At 45.2% G+C, this 24,189-nt stretch overlaps 1 protein-coding gene across 3 annotated transcripts in view; it reads left to right on the top strand.

Moving 5' to 3' along the window:
• The window catches only part of LOC105913405 (PDZ domain-containing RING finger protein 4-like), a 98,878-nt gene that overhangs the window by 66,310 nt on the left and 8,379 nt on the right, over window positions 1-24,189 (top strand). For all 3 annotated transcript variants that reach the window (XM_031564973.1, XM_031564974.1, XM_031564975.2), the window contains 3 exons: window positions 14,751-15,004; window positions 16,894-16,996; window positions 20,846-20,944. In XM_031564973.1, coding sequence (XP_031420833.1) covers window positions 14,751-15,004; window positions 16,894-16,996; window positions 20,846-20,944 — 456 coding nt within the window. The remainder of the gene's footprint in view (window positions 1-14,750; window positions 15,005-16,893; window positions 16,997-20,845; window positions 20,945-24,189) is intronic.

Raw genomic sequence — 24,189 nt, 5'->3', positions numbered from 1 at the left:
CTGTGGTCAGTGGTCTGTGGGCTTCTCCTGAGTGCAGAGAGGTTTTTTTTTTTTTGAGTGCTGATGAGTGTGAATCCCGCTGCTTTTGTCACGCTGACACACTGACACACTTCCATAGCCGGGTGTAATGAGGTGGGTGCTCTTTTTCTCTCAATGAGCCAAGCTCCTAAAGCCTTAAAGATCAGCGGGCCATTGTCCGTTGAAATCAATTCCTCCTCCATTGAGGGGGAACACAGGTCGAACCCGGCTCTTTTGTGCCGAGGCAATTAAATCCAATGGCAAAATCTATTCACAGCGGGCCGTATTATTTGGAAAGTGTTGCGGTTGAGCTTATTTAATTACAAAGTTTTAATGAAACTTGGAACATGAATAATGTGTTGTAATTTTATGTCCAATGTGCTGTAGAACAGGAATGTCAATTATTCATTTTAAAGACGGGTTTTACCCAAGGGCACATTTACGAATGCAATTTGTTTTGATAAATAATGTTTTTCAGAAAATGTTCATTTGGAGCATTTTAATCTTACTATATAATATTGAAGACAGATATAAGATTCAGGGAAGAGAAACGAGACGAGCAGATCATGAGCTTGTGAACATCTTACAGTGAGCACTATCATAGCAAATAGGTCAAAGGACTTATTACTGGAACCATCTACTTGACAAAGCCAGTAATTCTCAAAATGATCCCAAAAATTTGATTCTTAATTGAAACTGTGGCACGTAATCAGACTCAAAGGGATTCTCTCGCCAAGGATCCCCGTGTCCTGGGTTAATCACTGAACCCTTGTTCCGAAGCCACTTGACTGTTTTATGCATTTTGATTTACCACAACAGCTCACGATGTGCTCACTCATAAAAGATGGTAAACTAAATGCCACTCATATTGAGCATCTAACCCAATCAAAAGTGGGTGATCCTTCGCATCTGGACTTAAACCCTGATAGACTGGCACGACAGATGCTGACCAAGTTGATTGTGGCCGGCGCCACGGTGTGGCGGCTTAATCTGGCCGCTCTGACTTGTTCCATCCCATCCCCATCCCTCCTCGTGAGCAGGATTGGTGGAGGACCGGTGGAGAGGAAATATCAACCAGGAAGGCCGTTAGTGTCAGCTAGGCCTCTTGAAGCTCATCAGTAAACGCCCGCTGTGTCGTTGTCGCTCACGTCCGTTCCTCTCCGATGCCCGCGGCTGCCAGTCACACAAGGGAGGGTGGGGGGGACAGATGTGTCTAGCGTTGGTAATGTACACGTTAAACAACCCCCTTCGCGGTACTCACTCAAAACACTCAATGCCTGTCTGATGACAAGTTACCAATGGGACACTCTGGGATGAGCAGTGAAGCGCTTTGCCTATCTTGCGGTGTTAAAAAAAAAAAAACATCCCCCTGACACTCATTAACACTTTTAAGTCGGTGTGATTTTTTTGGTTGTGTCAAATCTCAGAGGAATGTCTGAAACAGTTATCTCTAAGGCATGGTGTAAATTTGATATAAATATATAAATGAAGCAGGAAACGGGAGAATGTCTCTTTTGTCTGGAATCTCTTCCACTCAAGTCTGTGACGATGTGAGATAAGAGAGCAATTTCACCTGAGGGGTTCCAGGCGCTGAGTTTTGGAAGCAGTACTTTCCTCGTAGGCAGCTGCGAGACTGCCAGAGAAACAGTGCACACTAATCGATAGCAGGGTCTCTTTTAGAAATTGGGGAGAAAGACAGCGGGAAGAAAGGGAGTGAGAGAGAAAGAGATAGCAGAGCAGAGGGAGAACGGAGTGGGGAAAGAGAGAGAGAGAGATGCCTAAGGGATGGGTTTTTATGTCAGACAGAGGCTTGGTCTGCATCTTATTTTTCTCTGGGGCAGACGTTCATAAGGTCTGGCATTCCCCCACAAACACAAGATGAATCTGTCTTACAGTATACAGACCAGTGCTTCACAACATTAGATTTCTCATGTGTGTGTGTGTGTGTGTGTGTGTGTGTGTGTGCATGCCTGTGTGTGAGTGTATGTTTGCCTAGCCACACCCCCAGGCAAGGTGTTTATTCCTGCCCCCAGAATGCACTGAAAGAAGTACCCAAGATGCCCTGGGAATTGTGCAGACATATGAAATGAGAGTTCATTTCTCTCCCAAGAGATATCTGTTATTTTAGTATGTGCCATCATTTCACTAAATGTTACAACCCTAAATCAGACTGGCAGTTTTAAAACTTTGAATATGGTTCCTTTGTCATTTATGATATGGCATTTATAATTCATGCAGTTGTCATCCACCCGGCATAGACCAGAGCATACTCCTCCCTTCTGTGTTTGATGCTTGTGATAGAGGTTCCTCAAAGCACTCTGACAAAATTACTAAAACGCAATATACATCATCCATTCACGAAGGGTTATGGTTGTGGTAGGTCAGTCAAAATGGCATTGGAGTGTGGTTTATCTCTATCTGACTGACAGGATCTGAATTATTAGGCGCCCTCATTACATGCTGTTCTGCATGAGGTGGTTAACAAGTGCTGCACCAGACGTTTGTTCGGATGCAACTCTCGCCAAAGGACTCTTGGATGGAGCGGGCTCCACCGGAAAAGGGACAGACTTGACCTGTGACCACATGCTGGTACCAGTGATCCTACTGGTCCTGCTTACGCTTGGCATGATGCGGCCCGAAATGAGCAGTCAGACGGACAAAATGCAATGAGTAGACAACTGGCAAGAAGTGCCACAGCTATATAACAAGTCGACTCTGTGTTTTGGGGCATGAAATTGCAATCATTTATATTTTTCCCCCCTTAAGCAGCAACAAAAAGATAGGATTCACGCCGTGGCATTTGTTGTCAGCGTTCTCTCTGTACCGTCCTCTGATGATGCGGAGGTACGTAGAGTCCTTCACTGATCCTAATCCAGCCTGCAGCGGGAGAGCCGTGCCAATTTCAGCATGCCGCATGGGAACCGTCTGTGCTGTCTTCTCACAGTATACTTTAAACACAGCTTTTCTTTGCACTGGGTATTTTTGCCGGGGCTCTAATTATCTCTGCCACCGGGCTCCCATCCCAGGTTCTCCATCTCACAGAATCGTTATCGGAGAATCGTAGCTGAGCAGACGCTTTTGCTCCCGACCAATTGCGCTCATCTAATTATGAAACACTGGGTAGATTTGGCACAGATGTCCTCCATCCTCTTCCTGCCCAACTAACCAACCCTCCCCTCCACCTACCCCCGTGCCACCCCCTCTGCTTTCCAATCACGGTAGCCATTTGGTCCCGTTCTGGTGTTACATTGGCTCCACATGGAGTGCCCATGCTTGCCAGGCACTGCTGCGGTCTAAATGAATCTAATCACTCTCCCCCTTCCACGAGGCGAGAACAAAAGGAGTTCAGGCGTGGGTGAGCTCCAGCTCCAGCCCCCACCAGAGGAGCAGCGGTGCCACGGAGCCCACTACGCCGCCCGGTCAGTCTGAAAAATGCGCCTGCAAGACGGGGGGTGCGGGGACGGGGAGTGTCACTTGCCCGCTCCTGGAGACCCCCTGACTGGCTTGTGGGCAACAGTGGCAGTCCTTCCTCACGCTTGGAAGAGCCAACCACCAATTAAGCACCTGCTAGTGGGGCACAGAGGACTCGCGAGTGACGGTGGAGACAGCCGTGGCACAGCAGGCTCTTCCCTGTGCCCCCCCCCTCACCTCAATATTGTCCGTTCCCCCCCCACCCCCCCAGCCGTGCCACTGAGACTGCCCCACCTCCAACTCGCTGCTGCTGGGCACCCCTATGACAGCAGATGTCCATCTAGTCTGGTCCATCTCCCTGTCCATCTTACGATCACCTCTGGCATCATGATTTGTAACCTCGGGTCACCTTCCAGCCTCTCTCTCTCTAATCAGGATGTATTTGTGCACATATTCATGGAAACAGCTTGGTGCTATCAGAGGAATAGTGTCATTTTTCAGTTGTTGATTATGGGCGGATGCGGCCATAATGATCCTGTTAGGCCTCCTCAGCTAGCCTGGCAGAAGCAAGGGCGAGAGCTGCGGGCCGCTTCCATTAGTCAATCAGGCGGTAAATTTGACCGGGAATTAAAAGAGGGGGAGGGGAGCCTTGATTGTGGCTGCGGTCTCGCAGGCTCTCTGCGGAATGAGAATAAATGAGTGGGGACTCTCGCGTGGAACAATCCGTCATTACGCCCATTAGTGCCAGGGAATGCCGCCAGCCGAAGAGGCAGTGCCACAGTGCCACACCCTCCCCCATGCTACCCCCACCACCCCACAGCCGCAATCAGACCCATCCAGTTCTGGGCAGGAGCATGGATATTCAATACACCCGTCTGACTAGCGGCCATGACCGTAGACTCCTTCTGCACACCTGCCGTGCGGCTTAAATAATTGAATTCCGAGTCTTAATGTACTGTTTGCGGAGAGACGTGCACAACGTTTGGCCTGTTTAATCCCAGGAACAAGACAGGAGCAATCAATATTCCTTTAGGGGTTGTTTGCGTATGCATGGCCCTGGCAAGGTGAGCTGAGCCACTTCCTTGGGGGACGGGGCAGAGGGAGGCAATCGTTTGTTTCCTCTACAAGCTCTCTCATCAACTGTCAGGCGTAGTGGACATGTTTGAGAGGCATTTCATTATGTTGAAATTGGCATACTCCGTGGAAAGAGTGTCATCTACTTTCTGTAATTCATTGTGCTGTTGATTTCATTAACTGGGCACCCGATGAGCGTCTTCAGCCTGGAAGTGAAATAAAATCCATCAGTGAATGACGGCACTCGGGCGAATTTGGCGCAGCGCAAATACATACCCAGACCGCAAGTAATTACCTACGTTGGCAAGTCTTTGTTACCCCCACTGGGTGTGCAGTATGTATTCGTTTGATAGATGTTTCCTTTTAAAGTCTAAATAATCTCTGTATGATCTCTGCAAAGTGTACCTGTTCCTCTGTAAAAATTGGCTGTGGTTACGTTCAGAGTTATCGATGAGACCTCATTGCTTAAGAGCGCAAAGCAAGGTTCTCATACATCGGTGAAAGAGATGAAAGGTTTATTTTAGATCAAACTATTTATTCGCCTCTTTCATAGAAATGTCAGTGGAAGTGTGCGCTTTCATGCTGTTTGATTTAGGCTTGAGGAGACGTTTGTCCAGCGCTTAGCACTATGTGAAGACAGCAGAAATAGCTCAAAGCCTAGAAATGGTCAAAGGCTTTGCTATTGCTCACTTGATATACCACAGTATTGAGGTCAATAAACTTCTCCTCTCGCTTCCCAGCAGACATTTGGGTTGGTTCCTCCATTTCTCTTCCTCTTTCTGTCTATCTTTCTCACTTTTATGAGCTCCTCAACGTTTGCCTTACATGTGTCAACAATCAGACCGCTCCCAGCTAACTTAGTGCTGGAGACAGACGTCACACGATGGGATTTATTCTACCTGTTAAGACGTCTGTTCCTTCAGTGGTCACAAAACCTTCAACGCATATCTGCATTCAAAACATATTCCTGCACTAACACCACCAAGTTATTAAAATGTTTTGTCAGGGCTGACTATCAGCTTGCTTCATCTCCTATCAAAGCTATGAATGCAATCCTGTATTGGCGTATTATGAGGTAGTAATGTCAGACGAGATCTTATCTCTGGAGAGATGCAGGAGGGTTGCCTGCATTTCTAATGGAGAGTAGCAGCCTGGGGTGGGTTTTATTGTAGGATAGCTTTATTTGTTTGTGCTGTGTAATCATGAGCAGTTAGGCACAGCAGGGAGTTGTCTCGTCCCCGTCTCGTCCCCCTGTCTCGTCCCCCATCTCATTTCCTGTCGACCGAGTCTGTTTGCTTACTCTGAAAGTGTGCGAGGGAAATGGTGCTGAAGAGAAGACACTGATGTTACCTTACTTACTCCACCCTGCCACGCCCCGTCTGTGCCTATGCGTGGAGCAGTAAGGTGTACTGAAATGTATTTACCTTGAAGATTGTTTTCCGTCGTTATCACCAGCTATTCATATGCATAGTCAGGAAATTACTTTTATGGCAGGTGTACTGTATGTGATGTATATGAAGTTAAGTTTGTTTTGTCTGGAGATTATTTTCCTGTCTTTAGATAATGAACCTAAACCAGTGTAAGAGCCTTTATTGGCCTTTATCCGTAACAAAACCTGGTGGAAACGGCAAGCGCAGACAAAGCGCATTGACAAGCCGAGGAGCTGAATTTGTGGGGTTTGTCACTTTTGAAACACATGAATGGAGCAAGAGAGAAAGGGTGTGCTCACACTCGCTTAGATCATCTGGGCTCGCACTTTCTACACTCTCATATCCCTAACCTCTAATTTCGCCATTTGACACGAGAAAAGGCTCCAGTCATCAGTGGGTTGGTAACTTGACACCTAATCACAAGAGAGTAATTTTGCTGTCAGACACTTCAGTCTGCCACCCCATCCCTCACACCCCCCCTCCTAATGGTCGTTTTCAGGACTTGAATTAAAGTCTTAAAATGAGCTTTAGCCAAATGCAGAGAGTTTGAATGTGTTATTGGAGGTTCCTTAGCAGCCACTATCTGTAATGTCTGGTGTATTGTTCTGTGTGTTATGGGTGTCAGGGATGGTCCACTGTCATCAAGACCCCTGGACCATCATAGATTTGTATGGTGTGCATTTGTAATTTTTTTTTATTCTGAAACACCTTATTACACAGATTATTTTATCCTAGCTGGTTGGTTCTGAGATATAATGCAGTTGGATATGCTGGGTTAACTGGATTTGAGTCTGTCTGTCTGTCTGACAGAGTTCTTCTTTCTCTCTCTCTGTCTGTCTGTCTGACTATCTTTCTGTCTGTCTGTCTTTCTGCCTTTATCTCTCTGTTATCTCTCTGTCTCTCTCTCTGTTGCCTTCCTTCGGGCCAGGGGGTCTGTCTATCCACCAGCCTCTTGACTTCCCACACCCCACAGGGCTCCCAATTACCACCTAACAGGCAGATCAATGGGCAGCAGCAGGGGTCCTGCGTGACCCTGTGCCCTCCCTGTGCTTGTTACATCTGAAGGCTTTGTGACACCCTCAGATGAGGTCCCCGCCGTAATGAAGGGGAGAGCAGAGCCGTGCGCGTGACAGCCAGGTGTGTGTGAGCCGCCCCGCCAAGTCTTTGTTGTGGGCAGGCACGTGTGTCTGCGATTATGTAAATAGTGCTTATCCCATGCTAATTGCTTTCGGAGCAGTGCACTCTGGGTTGTCAGGGAAGCGAAAATTAATGTGTGGGGCTCGATCTCCGCCTTTAAATCCTCACTCACTCGTGAGGGGGCTGCAGTCAGGCTGAAGACAGCAGCATGAGCTCAGTGGGGGAACAGATGTAATTTTCAGCGGATGGGATGTAAGAACTTGGCGGGGTAAATTTAATGTGGCTATTTTCTTGTGATGAAAGCCGCAGCTGGAGATGAACCTTAATACTTTAAAACATTCTGTGACCTGTATGATATCCCTTCTAACTGTTCATTAGGTTTAGTTTAGTTGTTTCCAAGTTCAGCTTTTGATGTTGAAGCAACGTACACAAACTACTGACTCTTTGGCTTGCTTGTTAGAGAAGTGATTGTTTTTGAAAACTAATATTTGATTGTGCAGTTAAGAATACCACACCATCAAGCAGATATCAAGTAAACCTTGCCAGATAATATTTGATATGAAATCGATTGACACTCTCAAAATATTTTCATCAAATGATGAGAGGCTCTAGAGGTAGACATTTCTAATAATTGGCTGAGTGTGAAGAGAGAGCTTTGTTGTTGGTTTGTGATTTCTCTCAAGGAGCTTTGATAATTTATTTAGGCCCAGCCTCCAATTTCAGTCTCAGTAAACCCCGGATTTATCAGAGATTGAGATCTTAAGACGCAAACATCCGCTGCGTTTCACAAACAACTGCTTCTGCTCACATTCTCCCCCAACCCCTGCCTCATTAATTATCTTTAACCGACCCAATCAAAGCCCACTTTTTCAAAAGAACCATCAGCGTAAAATCTCAAATCTGATCACACAGAGCATTTTACAACCCATATCGGCTTTCCACAGGTGGGCGATTGGGCTTATTCTTGGATTATCTTTAGTCTCCATCAAACCTTTTCTTTCTCTTTTTTAAACATACTCTGACTTTCCTATGAGAATGGTTTAAGAGGGCCTTTCTAATACAATACAATTAATTAAATTAATTTCTAATACTAAGACAAGTAAGCATATGGGCCACCAAACTTCCCGCTCGCAATTTTATACTTTTAGCAAACCATTAATTTGATGAATCTGCCATTTTAGCTACACTTCCATTGAAATTGAAATGACCTGAACCATTATATCTACATTATTATGAATTGTAATTTCAGTATCCCTTTTTTCCCCTTTTTTAAATTAAAATTTTGCTTTATGAATATTCCATGTGTTTGAGGTGCAGACATTACATTTACATCTTAAGCTCATTTTAACCCATAAGAGTGTTGTGTGCCTTGAGGTAGAAAATTATTCCACTCACTAACTTGCATGTAAGCATTTGCTGAGAGGGGTCTTAAAGTGCTGTTGAAATCCTCTCACACCTGACTACATCATAATGTCCCTGTCCCCAAGGCCCCGTGCCATTGGCCATTGGTGGATGTTTCCTCTAAGACCCTCATAGGTTTGAAGTTTGCGAGGAGAGAAGTGGCTCAGCATCCTGCTGTAATGAACCCATGTTCTCTAGAAACCGAGGCTCTGAAATGGGACAGAGCCCTAGGGAGCAGTGACACTCTGAAGCCCATATTAATCAGCTAGTTATGCTATATGTATGCAACCATATTGAGTTTGGTGGCCGCCTATGTTGTTTGTTCCATTTGTTTACACTAGAACATTGAACGTTTTGTGAGAACGCGTTGCTATGACAAAACTGCACACTTTGAGTGGCAAGTGTATTATATGTGGCGTCTGACAGGTCACCTGAGCAAGAAGGCCATAAACACTATGACTGACACGGGTAGCGGGAAAGTGGACATGGTCAAGGGCTGAGCTGAGTGGGGAAAATTGCTCCTGTTTGTCAAACATGAAGGTCACGAAGCGAAGCAGAACAGAGTGGGTTCTCCAAATGTGAAAAATAGCTGGAGGCCGGGAGGCGGTGTTTTTTTCTTCCAGTGCCACTGTGTGGGTTAAAGGTAGGATGTTAGTTGGCGCTTGTGGAGATGTTGGGGATTGTGATATTTCCCTGGTGACCCACTCCCTTTTTTTTAAGTGCAGTTTGGTGTCACTGGAGCAGGACCGAGAACGCTGGGAACGGCCCAGACTGTGGGGGGGGAGCATCTGTCTTCATGGTGATTTATGCACTCATAACGCCTCTACTGTACCGGGCCGCTGGTCATATTTTAGCCTGACACTTATTATTGAAATGAGACATTTAGCTCAGTGAATAGAAACCCCTGCCTTTGTGAGACCGAGGAGTGTGTTCCCAATCTCTCTGCCTCAGCGCCAGGAATTACCCTTTTTTTTTTTAGGGATAGGAGGGAGATGGGGGATGAGGAATTGTATTTATGGAAATGCAAATTGATTCGGTGCGCACAGAGGTGGAGTTGACAGTTGCGTTGTTGTGCATGAAGTGCATCCACTTCAGCAGAAGGTCTGAGAGAGTGACGGCTGGCAGCTGAAGGCCTGTGCCCCCACTATGGGAGAAGTGGGGGATTTTGCCACTAGTGCTCCATTTGCATTGTCCTATTTTTCAGTGGGGAAAAATAAATAGGTTTTGGTGGTTCAGACGCCACTCAGTTCCAAAGTGAATCACAAGTTTTGAGCATCCCTTACTATAAATCATATTTGTATGAAGAGGGGGTGTCCCCCATTACAAATATATGTGCCCACCAAAGCAACAGTCCCTTGTATGATTACCAATGTTGCCCATACCTAAAGAGCCACTAAGTTTAGGTGCTGATGCGCAGGTTACCTCAGGTAGACCACATGATTCACCTTTGACCGAGTCCGAGCATATTTTGTGTGTCAGTTCTTTATCTCCCTGTGCACTGTTGGAGAGATGCATCAGCAGCAGTTCCCCTATCTGTAGACCACAGCTGTGCAGTCTGGGCTTGACTCTGCGGGTCTGCATCAGCAGCAGTTCCCCTATCTGTGGGCCACAGCTGTGCAGTCTGGGCTTGAACTGTGCGGGTCTGCTGACTGAGCGCAATGACCTACTGTCCACCTCTGCCATCCCATCCATCTCCTCTCTTCTCCTCCTCTCTTCTCCTCCTCTCCAGTCCACCTTGCTCGTCCGCTGCTCGGCTGGAGTAGCGCAGTGGGGGACTGCAATCAGCAGCCCTGAGCTGCTTGCTTAGGAGGTCTCCTGACCTACATGCTGACGTCTGTCCATGAGTGCTGAACATCCCCAGCGCCTGTCAGTCACACCGCGGGAGGCTCGTGTTTGAGTTGAGGTCAAACCGGTGGAGTACATGGTTTTTGCCTTTTTTGTTTACATTTCTACCCCATTTGCCTTATTGCTCACTGGATGACGCGTTTGTCCCGTTGCTGCCGGCAGGTGGTAAGTGGGGTTGAACTTCAGATTCCATCATCATCATCATCATTCCACTAAATCCGTCATGAGATACGACCTGAAGAATCATTCCACAGAAACAATATTGTGGTATAAACTTTAAGCTTTATGACATACTAGAGGATGACATCCAGATGTAGACCATCCCCTAAATGATCAGAAAAGGCATTTTGACGCACATTGCTGCAGTCATAAAAAAAAATTATAATAAAAATGCGCACTGTATGTAAAACCACACGAGCACTTAATTTGATGTTAATGACGTGTTGCCGTCTTTTTGCCACGAGTTTTATTCTTTTTACATAGCAGCCATCAGCATTTACTGTGGCGCATTAATCATGTGCATGTGCATCATTGTGTGTGTGTGTATGTGTGTGTGTGTGTGTGTGTGTGTGTGTGTGAGAGAGTGTGTGTGTGTGTGTGTGTGTGTGTGTGTGTGTGTGTGTGTGTACTCAATCCCACACCAGCTGAGAGGTAATGCTTGGCTGCCTGCTGGAGAAGGGAGCCTGAGGGGAGGATCAGAGCGCTGCGAATAAAGTCACCTCCTTCCCTCATGCTGGGGCAGAAATCCTCTGCTGGATTACTGGACTTTCTCCGCCAGCCACTTCAGTGCACATTGCCCACGTTCTCTTCCGTGTAGGAATTGGCTGGCTTCTCAGATCAATGGGAACCTGCACTTGAGGCCGATGGGGTCACATGTTTCCGTGTGGTTCCCTGACACGTTTCAATTAGTGACCTGTCTTTCAGTCTTTCACTCTGGTCAGGTATATTTCATTCCACTACTGACAGTGTATCATTGACTTTTATGGGAATTCTTCTCATATTGGCATCAAGTGCCATTATTTGTATATAACAATCAACAATGTATCATGAATTTCATGCTGCAATGCCTGTGCAAACCAGGCACAGTGACATTTTACTATCTGACATCTCCGTCTTGAGCACTGGAAATACAGAGGATGGCTTTTGTTCTGTCTTCTCAGGGGACTTGGTTTCAAAACAATGCTCTCTCCCGAGCACAGCTGCTGTCTATTGATGTACAAACACAAGCAGATGTACCTCCTTCAGATGTTCTTTTTGCCATCTATAACACTGAGCTGACATTTCCTCGATAGAACAACTAAATATATAGCCCACCCCGTGAGCACAAGTTGGGCTCATGATGCTATTTTTACTCTATACCCTTTTTTTCCTGCAATCTGTCTTGTCAGCTGTTTATTTATTACTGTGTGTGTGTGTGTTTTGGGGTTGACCATCATTCTCCTTAGAACACAAGTGACTTGTAATGGTCTGGACGTTAACTTGGGTATGTGCCATTTATTCACAGTGCTTTGTAGGAAATGTTCTCCTGCATAAGTGCAAATTAGTTCATATCCCATGTCATACAAATGGGTTAGCTCGGTTTGTACTTCACTTCCAAACATCTCAGTACTGAATGTGTGAGATCTGAATGTGTGACTGCTACATGTGACTGCTATTATCTGCTAAATCCTAAGACAAATATTACATTAGCTTCAGCTGGCTTTTTTCACATCCCACTCCAATCACAACTCTTTGATGCTAATGCGTGTATTCATCAACCCAGCAGAAAGATGTCATTAGACCAGAATCTGCAGCAGGTAACAGGATGCAAATAGGGAGGCATTCAGTACAGTCACTGCAGAATGGAAGACAGCATGGCTGGTTAATATTCACACTCTCAATGGGGATTAATTGGCCCATCTGGTACTAGTCTAAAACAATAGGACAAATATCCTCTTTCTTCTTCAAGTACTTCATTCCTTTTCATCTTGTGTGTCCATTGGACAATAAGAGCAGAGAAGCAGCAGCAAGACCAGAGAGAGAGAGAGAGAGGGAAAGAGAGAGAAAGAGAGAGAGAGAGAAAGAGAGATAGAGAGAGAGTCAAAGACCATTGTCGAAATTTGATCTTTTTTTGTTTGCCGGGCTGTCATAGGCAATAGGATGTCCCATTTGTCTTGCCCCACTCCTTTTGTCTGCAATCTCAGTTCTCCAGGCGGGGGCTAAGAGAAGTGGAGCGATTCTTTGCTTCAAAATGATTGTGGAAGCTAATTACAGTATTTATACCCCAGTGAGGCACTAGCACGAATTGTTGCGATACATTTCAATGCTGGCTGGTGGCAGGTGTTTGTGCAATGCCGGGGCCTCGGGGACGGCACCGCCCTCAGTTTTGGCTCGGCGCTGCTTTGATGCGAAGCCTCAGCGCCGGACCTACTTTATCTCTCAGGTGATTAATGTTACCCCCGCCTTTCACAAAAGGTCACTTCGGTGTAGAGGCGTCCCAGGACGCCGTTCTGCGGAGGTTTTATTTATCGGCGGCATTGTGCACAAAAAAGAAGCTACGTCGTATTTTCAAAGTATCTCTCCAACTCAATCATGTCTGCCCTGGGCATCCACGGGCAAACGGCAAGCCTCTTCACATTTCTTCTGCTGTCTTGGGGAATCATGGTCTTGACACGACTACCAAGCCAGATGAGTTTCAGAGTGACAGAGGATTATGTAAAGGGGAAACCCTCTCTTTCTAAAAGAAGATGCCGTGCAATCTTCAGATGTGTATGGCGGTATGTCAAGGACAGTCATTTCAAGTCCTAGCAATATGAAACATTTGAAAGTATAAAGCCACCGTCATGCTGGACCAAGAGATAAGGTAGCAAAAGAGGCTTTCCTCATATCTCAGGCCTGTGCCACCAACAGTGGTTGGAAGATGAGAATAGAGCATGGGCCATTAAAACTCTATGGTAATGAAATAATGGCTTCTTCCCCAGCTGCTCCTAACCCCACCAACTCCTTCTCCTGGCACAGGTGAAGCCGTATATTAAAAAGCTCTGTCAGAAAATTGTGCAAGCTTGACAAGATTTAGAAACTAGATGATTATCTTCGTATTGCAGTAGTACACCAACGCCCATTCATTGGAGTATTTCATGCCTATTGTTCTTTCGGGCTGTCCAATTACTGTGCTAAATGAACCAGAGCATTTCTCCATTGACATGCCAGGTGCAGCGGAAAGAAATTAAATTTCGTCAGCAAATAGAATGTTGCGCTCTGTCCAACTGACCATCAAAGATGATGATGATGCAGATTCGGCCTTAGCACTTACTATTTCGCAGCACATCATTCGATTCTTATCCTTCAATATGTCCCATTAAGTATTTCACGCATTATCGGGCTACATTTTCTCCCAGCCCCTATAATGTGCCAAATATGCTGTATCGGATGTCACGATTAAGTAACGAAGACATAACAAGCTGTGCGTGGTGCACACAGTGCATTTGAGCGCAATAGCGCATCGCAAGGATGAATTTGCCAGTACCACTAATGAAAGCAAAAATCAGCCCTTTGAGAGAGAGATCCGACGTGGAAGTGTCAGAGGAAGTCATCACATGCCGGGGGTATTCCCCTGTGGGGGCAGAGCCATGTGAACCCCACTCTTCGTAATGAACCTCTATAAAGTCAAACCGGACCCAGGGGACGGGGCTTACGACAGCTTGTGCTCAGTGTATAGATATTCAGTGCCCTTTCAGAACTGCTGGGAACTGCTCTCCTCCTGCGTGAATCATTGACAGCCATCTGAATCGGGTCACTATTTCATGAACAAGGTGTCATTTTTTTAATATTTTCGTCCATTGGGACACTCTTTTCTTGTGGTGGGGCAGAATTGCCTTGTATGCAGTGCTAACAGGCACCTCTCTGCTGATCTGTTATGCTCATTTCAGGTACCTAATTGTCAGTTAGCAACTAACTGAGTTAGATGTAGCCTCTGAGGCTTACTACACATTCGGTCGAGGTTATCACGTCTGGCATTCACCCTTGAATTAAACTGACCATGTCAAAGAGGCTCTTTTACCCCCCAGTAACTTGAACATGAATTCATAATAATGTTTCTGTTTAAAATAAGTTTTCTGTTTATGAAGGTTGAAAATAATTTTTTTTCTCTTAATAAACTCATGATATATTATTTGTGCATTTGTGCAATGTATGAAGGGGTTACTATAAGCACAAATACATATGTCACTTACTCATACAAGCTTCAAAACACGATTAAAGACACATATCTCTATATAATGAAAAGGTGTATTGTGTATTGTTATAATGCTTGTATGAATAAACAAACAGCATTAGCAAATGTCTGCCTTTTAAGCCCGTCTATGGTGCAGTATGGACACTCGAGTTATTTTAAAATGCAGGTCATTAGACCCCAAATCATCCATGAGTGCCCTAAATTCTCCCTCTCCCTCACAGGTGAATGGGAAGGACCTCTCCAGGGCCAGCCATGAGGAGGCTGTGGAGGCCTTTCGCAGTGCCAAGGACCCCATCGTGGTGCAAGTCCTCCGGCGAAACCCCGTGGCACGGGGCCATGGGCCCACTCAGGAGGTCCAGGTGGTGGATGTGTGCACGCAGACGGAGATCACGTTTGAGCACATCATGGCTTTGGCTAAGCTACGCCCGTCAACACCACCTGTGCCTGATATCTGCCCATTTCTGCTCTCAGACAGGTACAGTGCACACAATCCTCGTCTTTGTCAAACAATTTAATTCCACCATTTGGTGATAACTTCTAACATCCACCTAGATGCTATATGGAGCATTCACAACTTACATTAAAATATGAAAACACTGCACACTGCAATGTGAACTCAGACCTGAGAACAGAATGGGTGTTCCCCAATTCCCCAATCCTGAAATGAACACCGTATGCAATTCCCCTGTCCATGAAAATCATGCACAATGTCTGAGACTCTTGAAATAGGCACTCGTAATTTAAAATAAGGCTTCAAGCATCATCCTGGGGATTCTTGGAAAACAACAAAGAAAGCTGAAGCCCTCCTTTGTTTTTCCCCCCTTCTCGTCTTTTTCTTTTCTTTTCTTTTCTTTTTTAGGATCACTTATGCGTTTTCTCAGATCCATCTCAAAGGAGAGGAAAACTGTGAACAAGATAAAGTTTAGCATGTGAAATAAGTGGGTTTCAGCCCAGGGGATGTCAGCATGGCTACATTAGATATGCAGAGAATTTCTTAGCTGAAGCTGCGAAGTTAATTGAGACTATCTCAAGGAACGGGTGTATTGTAAGTGGGTAATTAAAACCATACTGTGACCCACAAATAATTAATTGTTTAAAATGTGTCACTTGTCCAGGTGTCACATTTTTTTAATGGAATATCCACTGGTGGTTCATGTCTCTGTTTGGTTGCCAGTAATTTCTTTGACCCGATTGTGTAGTATATTCTTAAACACCTTAAATAATACTTTCAGATCAAACAAAATTAAATTGAACTTCTCACTAGCATTCCTCGAGGCCCCAGGCTAAGCAGCTTATTGGAGCTTCTGTCTAACTGTTCTATTTTCAATCTCCATACCCATCCCAGGCAAGTCTTAATTGTTACTGTTTGGCATAGCCATTTGGCTTAACAGAGGGTTTACGGGGTGATTCAAATCGAATGGACTAATAAAAACGACCAACATGGTGCTCCATTCTTTGTAAATTTACTCATAGCCCGAGGCCAGAAACAAATGTAATCAATGTGTCTCGTAAAACCCACACATTTTTGTGTCTTCATCTGTGTTCAGGTGCCACAGCCAAGACAGGCCCCGTTTTATAGTCGCAACAAATGTCAGTCGTTCCCCTCGTCAGAGCACAGATCATAAAACTATGTAATTGTGTTCTATTTAGACACACGTGTCCCGCAGAAAGCATAATATGCCATATTGTAGTCCCAAAAAATAAACCATTTTGACATTTACACGACCTGCTTTATTGGTAGACTGGGTTATTTTTCAAGTCATATAAACCCATATGTTGTTTTCGGCAGAGTGCATTCTTTCACTGATAGACATCCCTGTTTTTGTGGGGTGAAAAAAAAAATCTGCCTTTATATGCCACAATGTCAGTATAATGCACATCAGGGATTATTCTTTCTTCTGCTCGAGATTCATAAACAATACGTTACATTTCTCTGGCAAAGGCAGGATTCATTGGTGGGTGAGAACAATGCCTGTGTGGTCTTCAGAAGATGAGAAAAAATATTCAGCATGGAGGTTCAGCGATTAATCAGACATGGTTTGATCACCCTCATGACATCATCGCTGAAAGCAGATGACAGATCCTTTATTCTTGCGCTTTCCACCTCCTCAGTTAGAAACAAAGGAATCTTTCTTTTCTAACCGTGCGTTTGTCCGTGTGTGTGTGTGTGTCTGTGCTTTGTGTTTTGTGTGTGCTTGTGTGTGTGTGTGTGTGTGTGTGTGTGTGGCATGTATGTGTGCTCACAACAAATAGTAAATGGGATGAAGAGGGACGGTCCTCTAAATCATAACTGTCCATCACTATCTTTTATCATCAGTCCTCTCTCTTACTCCCTTTCTCCCCCGTCTCTGTGTCTCTTCACAGTTGCCAGTCGCTCCACACCATGGAGCAGGAGTTCTACGACGGCTCGGAGTACCTCTCCAACATGGCGGTGGACGTCGAGAGGACGGATGACTTTGAGTACGAGGTACGACTCCAATGGTGACTCCCTCAGCCCTCTCCCTAACCCCCCCACCGCCCCCCCTCCTCCCATCAGTTGTATTAATAACAGTTGACATCCCTCCCTCCACGTGCCGTGCCATAATGGACATCTCCCCCACACGTGGAAGGGCCCCGCTTATAATTGACTCCACAGGCCTGTCCCCACAGGCGGTGGCTGACGGATGATGGGTCACAGCCAGGACTCAATATCAATGCTGAGCAAATTTGCGAAGTGATAGTGTGGTGTGGTGAGGTGGGGTGGGGTGAGGGCTACGAGCCTCCATGGCTACAGCTTAAACTTGCTTACTACCAGGCCATCCTGGTCTGGTCAATACGGGATCCCCTTTGTTTGCCCCCGTTGTATCGATTGGCTTGTTTCAAATGACGATATCATCAATTAAACCTCACTGATGTCACTTATCATCCAGACGTTCATCACGGTGAAGACAGTCCATCAAGGCAGAGTCAATCCATCATTTTGACCCCCCCCCCCCCAGCAGCACGGATCCCTCTGGTGCTGTGAGGTGCAAGAGGCAACTTTGGGAAGATGAACAATGGCACTCCTCTGGGAGGCCCGGCTGAATGATCCCCCGCCTGCATCTTCATTAACTCACCGACGCTGGCACAGGGTTGCTCTGACAGATGATATCATCAGTAGGCTTAGTCGGCTCTTCCTCCACACCTCAGCCCTACCCCCTAACCCCCCACCCCCCTCCCAGCACCGCCACTACTCCCCAAGATGCAGATTAGGCTGCCGCAGATGATGAACTGACACTTGGGTGAGTCCGCTCAGTGTGTGTCTGCATCTACCAGAAGCCGAAGCGAGCTCAGATATTCTTTATTTCCGAGCCAGTGAAGAGCAGCCTAACTGTATGGGCCGTCGGGACGGATGCGTGGTGATTACCCCCTTCTCTTTCGCTTTTGTTTCATTTTGAATTTCCCCCTACCGGGGCGCCTTCTCATTCCTTTCCTTCAGAGGAGATTTGCACATCCACTTGCGTTGTCGCGGCAGCCTGGCATTAAGTCGGCACGAATGTAATATATTAAGCGGGGACGCTGCATGCCTCATTTCTATTAACTAATCTCGTTACATTGTGTTTGCTCTTTTTATTTCATGCATGGAGGGCTGTGCACCCCTCTGACATGCCTCCACTTACCGTATGTCAATAGAACACTCCCAACATTCCCACAGAGCACGGGCCATGGAAACTGACATAAAGGGAGGGGGGAAAATTGTCAAGAAAAGATGAAAGAAAAGCACATCGAACACTCCAACCACTTCATTGTCACTATTTTTCACGCTTTTGAGGAGCCTACATGCACTTACTACCTCCGCTTTAATTATGTGAAGCCGCAATGGACTGCACTGCTTTTGAAGCTGTCATATGTGAGACTGCTACCAAAGGCTTGTCTAGTTTATTGTGTGTATGTATGTGTGTGTGTTTGTGTGTGTCTATCAGTATAGAGGCAAAAGCATAGTTGTTCAGTGGCTCTACCTACCCCCATTATTATCCCCAGACTCTCTTTGGAGGCTGCTTTTTCAATTACCAGCAATCAAAGGCACGATTATTATGACAGTATCCCGCGCGGGCTGACGGTGGGCGGCCATCTTGCCTAATCACGCCATCGCAGTCGTTAATTTACTGTCAGACTCCGCTCTCCCACTGCCGATGCAATCTCCCGCCTGAGAGGCAGAGAGCTCGCCCGTAAAATGGAATATCTGGAGGGGGGGTGGGGTTGCAGGCAGCAACGGCTTTAGCTTTAGCAGCTCCTGCCTCGGAGAGATGTTGATCATGTCAGGCAGACTGTAGAGAACTCTGACTACTCAAGATGCTCCATCACCACCGTTCATCCGTGCTAATAAATTCCTAGCCAACACTCAAGGAATAAAGCATGAAAAAAGACTCACTCCTCTCTTTGAGGCAGCATTCCTAACTGCTATATGTGAAGGTATTCATTGCCGCCATTTGTTTGCTTTGCTAATTGCTCTTTAATGTTGTCTGCCACCCAGGCTTTCCAAGGCAATGAATTACCTCTCCATCATAAAGACTTTTATTTCGCGACTGCGGTGTATCATTCAAGTTGAAATAGCCAGCTGTTCGCCATCTGCAGTTTTTTAATCATATTTAACACAAAACATCAACAGAGAAATCAACGTTGATTATGTCTTAATGCCTTTTTCACCAAACAGGCTTTTGCTGTGGCTTGGTTTGATCTGAAGTGTCATTCATGATGACAGTGGTGGTGTTAGCGGTGTGGCTGCAGCTCTCTTTCACCTGTGTTTGTGTCTCCGCCGCCTCGTTCTGGAGATTGGCTGTGACAGGCCTGAGCTTGCGCTACTGTACTTCCACACACACACACAATTAAAGATCTGAGGGCTTGTCAGGTGGAGTGTGTGAAAAAAATATATAAGATGAGAAGCCTGACAGCGTGGGCTTCCCCCTTCTGCTTTCTACCTCTCTTTTTTTATTTGTCTCCTTTTTTTCCTGCTTCTTGGGTGCAAATTACTCATAAATCAGTGGACCAGCACAGGGCTGTTTGATACAAAGAAGTGCTCAGTTCCTCCCTTACCTCCACCATCACCCCCCCCCCCACACACACACACACATACACACACACACACACACACACACACACACACACACACACACACACACACACACACACACACACACACACACACACACACACATACACCCCTCAATGGAAGGAGGCACCAGGTGGCTTCCTCCCTCTGCCTCGTTTGCTCTGATTCTCCACCTTCCTCTTTGTTCCTGACTCTTCTCCTCGGCGAGGCCGTCTGACACGTCTGACATGTGTAACCAGCCAGTCCACAGATGCCACAGAGGAAATTCATTTCTCCATCTCTCCCCGAGAGCCCTGTCAGGTTCCCACAGGCCAAGGCCCCACCTGCTGAGCAGTAGCAGCCGCCCACTGCAAAGACGCAGGTCAGCCTGTGAAGGAACGAAGTAATATTCCCCCCATCCAGATGGCTGCACTGTGCAAAATGAACACCTTGTTTATCACTCTTGTTGTGACGAAGCCGCTGGTGTTTTGACAGTTTGACAGCCTCAAACTTCCGCCTTAATTTCAAGATAGTCGCCCCGTGGTAGTTAGTTTGTTCGTCTGTGTTGTCAGGAAGGACCGGAACTGTGGTCAAGCTGTAATGTTCATTGTGAATTGATGGCCTATGGCTATGGGTATTAGAGCACAACTCTGCATTCAAAACAAATCTCACAAAGCGCTAAGCCCAGTTCAGGGACAGCCAATGAATATTTCATGGGTGCTTTCTTTGGTTACAACAGAAAGGGCCCGCTGACCAAATTAAATCAGCGATTATTAGCATAATTACAGATTTATTTACAAAACAAGCATACATAATAATGAGAGAGTGAATGTAAATGCCTCAAAGTTGAAGCAAGTTATCAAAGTACCTGCAAAGTTACAGCATTAGCAGGTGTACTACCTTAGGGCTCGTGTACATTCATTCACTGCATTAACTACAGGCTACAATGAAATCATTGACTAGCACAGTAAAGGTGCAAAAGCAGGGTTCATTAAAGGGGCATTAACGGGAACATTTTGTCTCTGAGATGCGCTGGTAAGAGTTTGTGCGTCTGTGTGATGTGTGTCTGTGCTGACCTGTGTCCTGAGATGCACTGACAGTGAGAGTTTGTGCGTCGGTATGATGTGTGTCTGTGCCGACCTCTGACCTGTGATGCACTGACAGTGAGAGTTTGTGCGTCTGTGTAATGTGTGTCTGCAGGAGGTTGAGCTGTGTCCTGAGATGCACTGAGAGTGAGAGTTTGTGCGTCTGTGTAATGTGTGTCTGCAGGAGGTTGAGCTGTGTCGGCTGAGCAGTCAGGAGAAGCTGGGCCTGACCCTGTGCTACAGGACAGACGAGGAGGATGACAACGCCATCTACGTCAGTGAGGTGAGAGACTCATACAGACACATACTACATCACAGGAACTCAGGGTTACTTTGGCAGATGGTTAGGATTTAGGAATGAGGGGAAAATGGTCAGAGAGAAAGAACAGCTAAAATCAGATATTTTTATTGTTAGCCCTGAAGTGTCCGATGTCAGTGTCACTGTGGGCTCTAATTTAATATAATTTAATAGAACAGGGTTGTTATGCGCAAAACAAAGAAGGGCATGCGTGAAGCTATTGTGATTACTAGAGCACATTCATTTGGTCATTTCATAACATACGCTAAGAGTTGAGTGCCTTCAAGGGCGGACTGAAATTGAAATGTGTTGTATAAAATATGTATAAAATGTAATTTCAAATTCAGAATTTAAGTGTTTGACAAAGATGAGCCGAAGTAGACAATAAATATACCCTGTCATTCACTTCTTCAACACAAACCTCCTCGGCACAACTTAGCTGATAGTTTCCAAAGTTTCATAATATTATTTTAATTTTCAATTGGCTTATTGGCCATTTAGGAGTCCTGGACATTTTCCTGTAATGGAGTAAATTAACTCCATTTAAAGAATTGTAGTTGTGGGATCAATACTTTTCTCTTGTTTTTCTGGGACAGTTTTGCTGGGACAGTTTGCCATTCATTGGTGGATATTTTGTTATTTTTGGCAGACAAAGTTTGACTTATGGATTGATATGTGCACATACGTAGCACTCATTATGTTCTTCATTGAGAAAATGGGACTTTAGGCTATTCTACTAACCACTTGCCTTTCCAAATAAATGACCAAATAGCTTACAACCGTTCAGGTGTGTTTATTGGAGCCATATACATTCAATAACGTGAAGTCCACTACAATGATTCAATTTTGGAGGCTTGAAGTGTGCTAGGCTGTTATCAATTCAACACATTTAATAATTTCACAATGACAATTTGACAGTTTAAATATTTTCATACTATACACTGATGTGTTGGACATGAATCAAACAAGTGACAAGTGCGCTTGTCATCACAGCTCAAATCAGAATTCCCTTTGTTATGATTGGCTCAGAAAACACAAATTCAACGAGACACCCAGAAATTAATATTCCACTTTAGCTTTCCCACAAAGGCTTTGCTCTATCCTAGCTGTCCTATGTGTGAATACATGAAAATAGCCATTCTGCTCGGCCATTCCCTTTGAGCAATATCATGACGTCTCATTGGCTACCGCGGAGCTCACAGCCTTTCAAAATAGGGCCCTGTGTATCTTGTTCGAAGGGGCCTGTCATCTGAAGAACTATTAAATATATAAACGGATGTGAAATTATTTCTATGAAAGTATTTGTTATTAATACAGGAATTTACAAACAACCCCCCCCCCCCCCCCCTCCTTCCAATGGCAGTGCTATTTTTAGCGCACTGATGAAATAAAATGGTAATTCCTCTCATTAAATGTTTATGGTTACGTGTCGTATTTCTGTCAACCAGGAATTTTTCCTGTCTCCTTCAAAGTGGAATGTTGACAATGGAGTAGCTTGGAATGATGAACACCACTGCTTTTGCTCATAATGTTATTGAATGCTGAGCTTTGAAGTGTCAGCGTGCCATTCTGACAGTGTTCAAATGTCAGCACTGTTCTCAGATATGACTTAATAAGCTATGCCATTTGATGCTTTTTAGCTAGATTCTTGGATTAATATTCAGGTGTTTAAAATATTTATTTCTCCATTTTGGGGAAAGAATAAAGATTGAAATCACTTTTCACTTTTTTTTTGCAAAAGTCATATCAGTGAGCATATGGAATAGGAACATAGGAGTCTAACAAGCCTGTTTAAATCATGAGGGATATGCTTTATCTGAGTCTTAACTTTACATTCCACAAAGCGATAATCAGACAGCAAACGGACACTTCGGTTTCCATTATATTCCTTTTCTTAAATTACTCTGCTGTAGGTCATAGGTGCCTGGCATCCACACTTTATCGCATGATATCTCAACTTGAACATCCCACTCGCTCGTGATGAGTGACGTATACACCAAAGTTAGTGCAGGGCTGTCAGCCCAATAGTCGACACGCATTCGCGTTCGCGGAATATAATGGGTTTTGTTTTCGCTTCTTGGGGCCTCAGGCCATTGGCAGTTGGCCTGAAGATAGCCCTGGCTCACACTGGCCCAAGAGTGGAATCACGGCTATTGATGAAAAATAATGAAATATTTGAATGCCCGCAGTTCTCGCTTGGCCCACTATCAGTCTAAGAGTCTCTTATTTCACTTGTCAGAAACACATAGAGAGTGCTGTCCCTACCCTGCTCTTCAAATCAGATGAAATCAGATCTGAACAGCACAGTATTGGCCACTTAGACACGCTCAGCATATTGATACTTCTCATGAATGAGTGGTTATGGGCTTATTAATATGGCCTCTTGGCTTCAGTTACTGTGCCTTACTATGATACTGACAACTCTGAATAGAGTACTTAATGAGCACCATTCAAATACCTTGTGGGAGAATAACTTATTCCAAGGAGCTTATTCAAAAGATTCCATTCACTACTTTAAATAGACAGAGGTATCCTAAGCCCAATAATTTTCTACATATTTACTAAGCAGTGGTATTTACGTGATCTGAATACAGTGTTACAGGTACATGTTAATGATGTAGCCACAGACAAACAAGCCCCTCTATTGACTGGACGGCTGCAGACATGTAGCTCATTATTTGACAGCAAAGTGCCGATTGCTCCTTAAGTGAGTGGGCATTGTGAAGGGTTGGGGTTTATAAAGATGGAACATTCTGGCACCCGAGTGATCTCAGGAGATCCTCTCTGATAGGACAGAGTGAAACAAATGACCTAAGACAGCAATTGATTGGTCGGTGAAGGATGGGCCAGCCCCCTCACTCAGTGTCATTAATCACAAAGGAGCTTGAGACGCTTCAGCTTCCTGTCTGAGGGCTGAGCCAATCATGGCCCCCCGTTCCGAGGCCGAATGGCCAAGGGAAATCAGAGACAGCAGGAAAATAAAACAAGCCCTTGTAATGCAACACCACTTCATAACGACTGTGTTATCTATGTAATATGAAAAGTGCACCCTAACCCTCATCCATTTTCTTAATTGGTACTAGAGAGGACAAAATTAGTTTTAATTCCCAGTTGAATCAAAGCAATAATGCTTGGACAAGGCAAGTGTATCTGCAGATGACCATCAGCCAGTAGTCATCAATCTTACAACATTTGTCCGATTGTTATCTTCAGGACAAGGCAGACTTTCA

Source organism: Clupea harengus, chromosome 3, assembly GCF_900700415.2.
Source record: "Clupea harengus chromosome 3, Ch_v2.0.2, whole genome shotgun sequence".
NCBI classification, from domain to species: Eukaryota; Metazoa; Chordata; class Actinopteri; order Clupeiformes; family Clupeidae; genus Clupea; species Clupea harengus.
The sequence above is the reverse complement of the archived record's forward strand: the minus strand, read 5'-3'. Positions and strand labels throughout refer to the sequence as shown.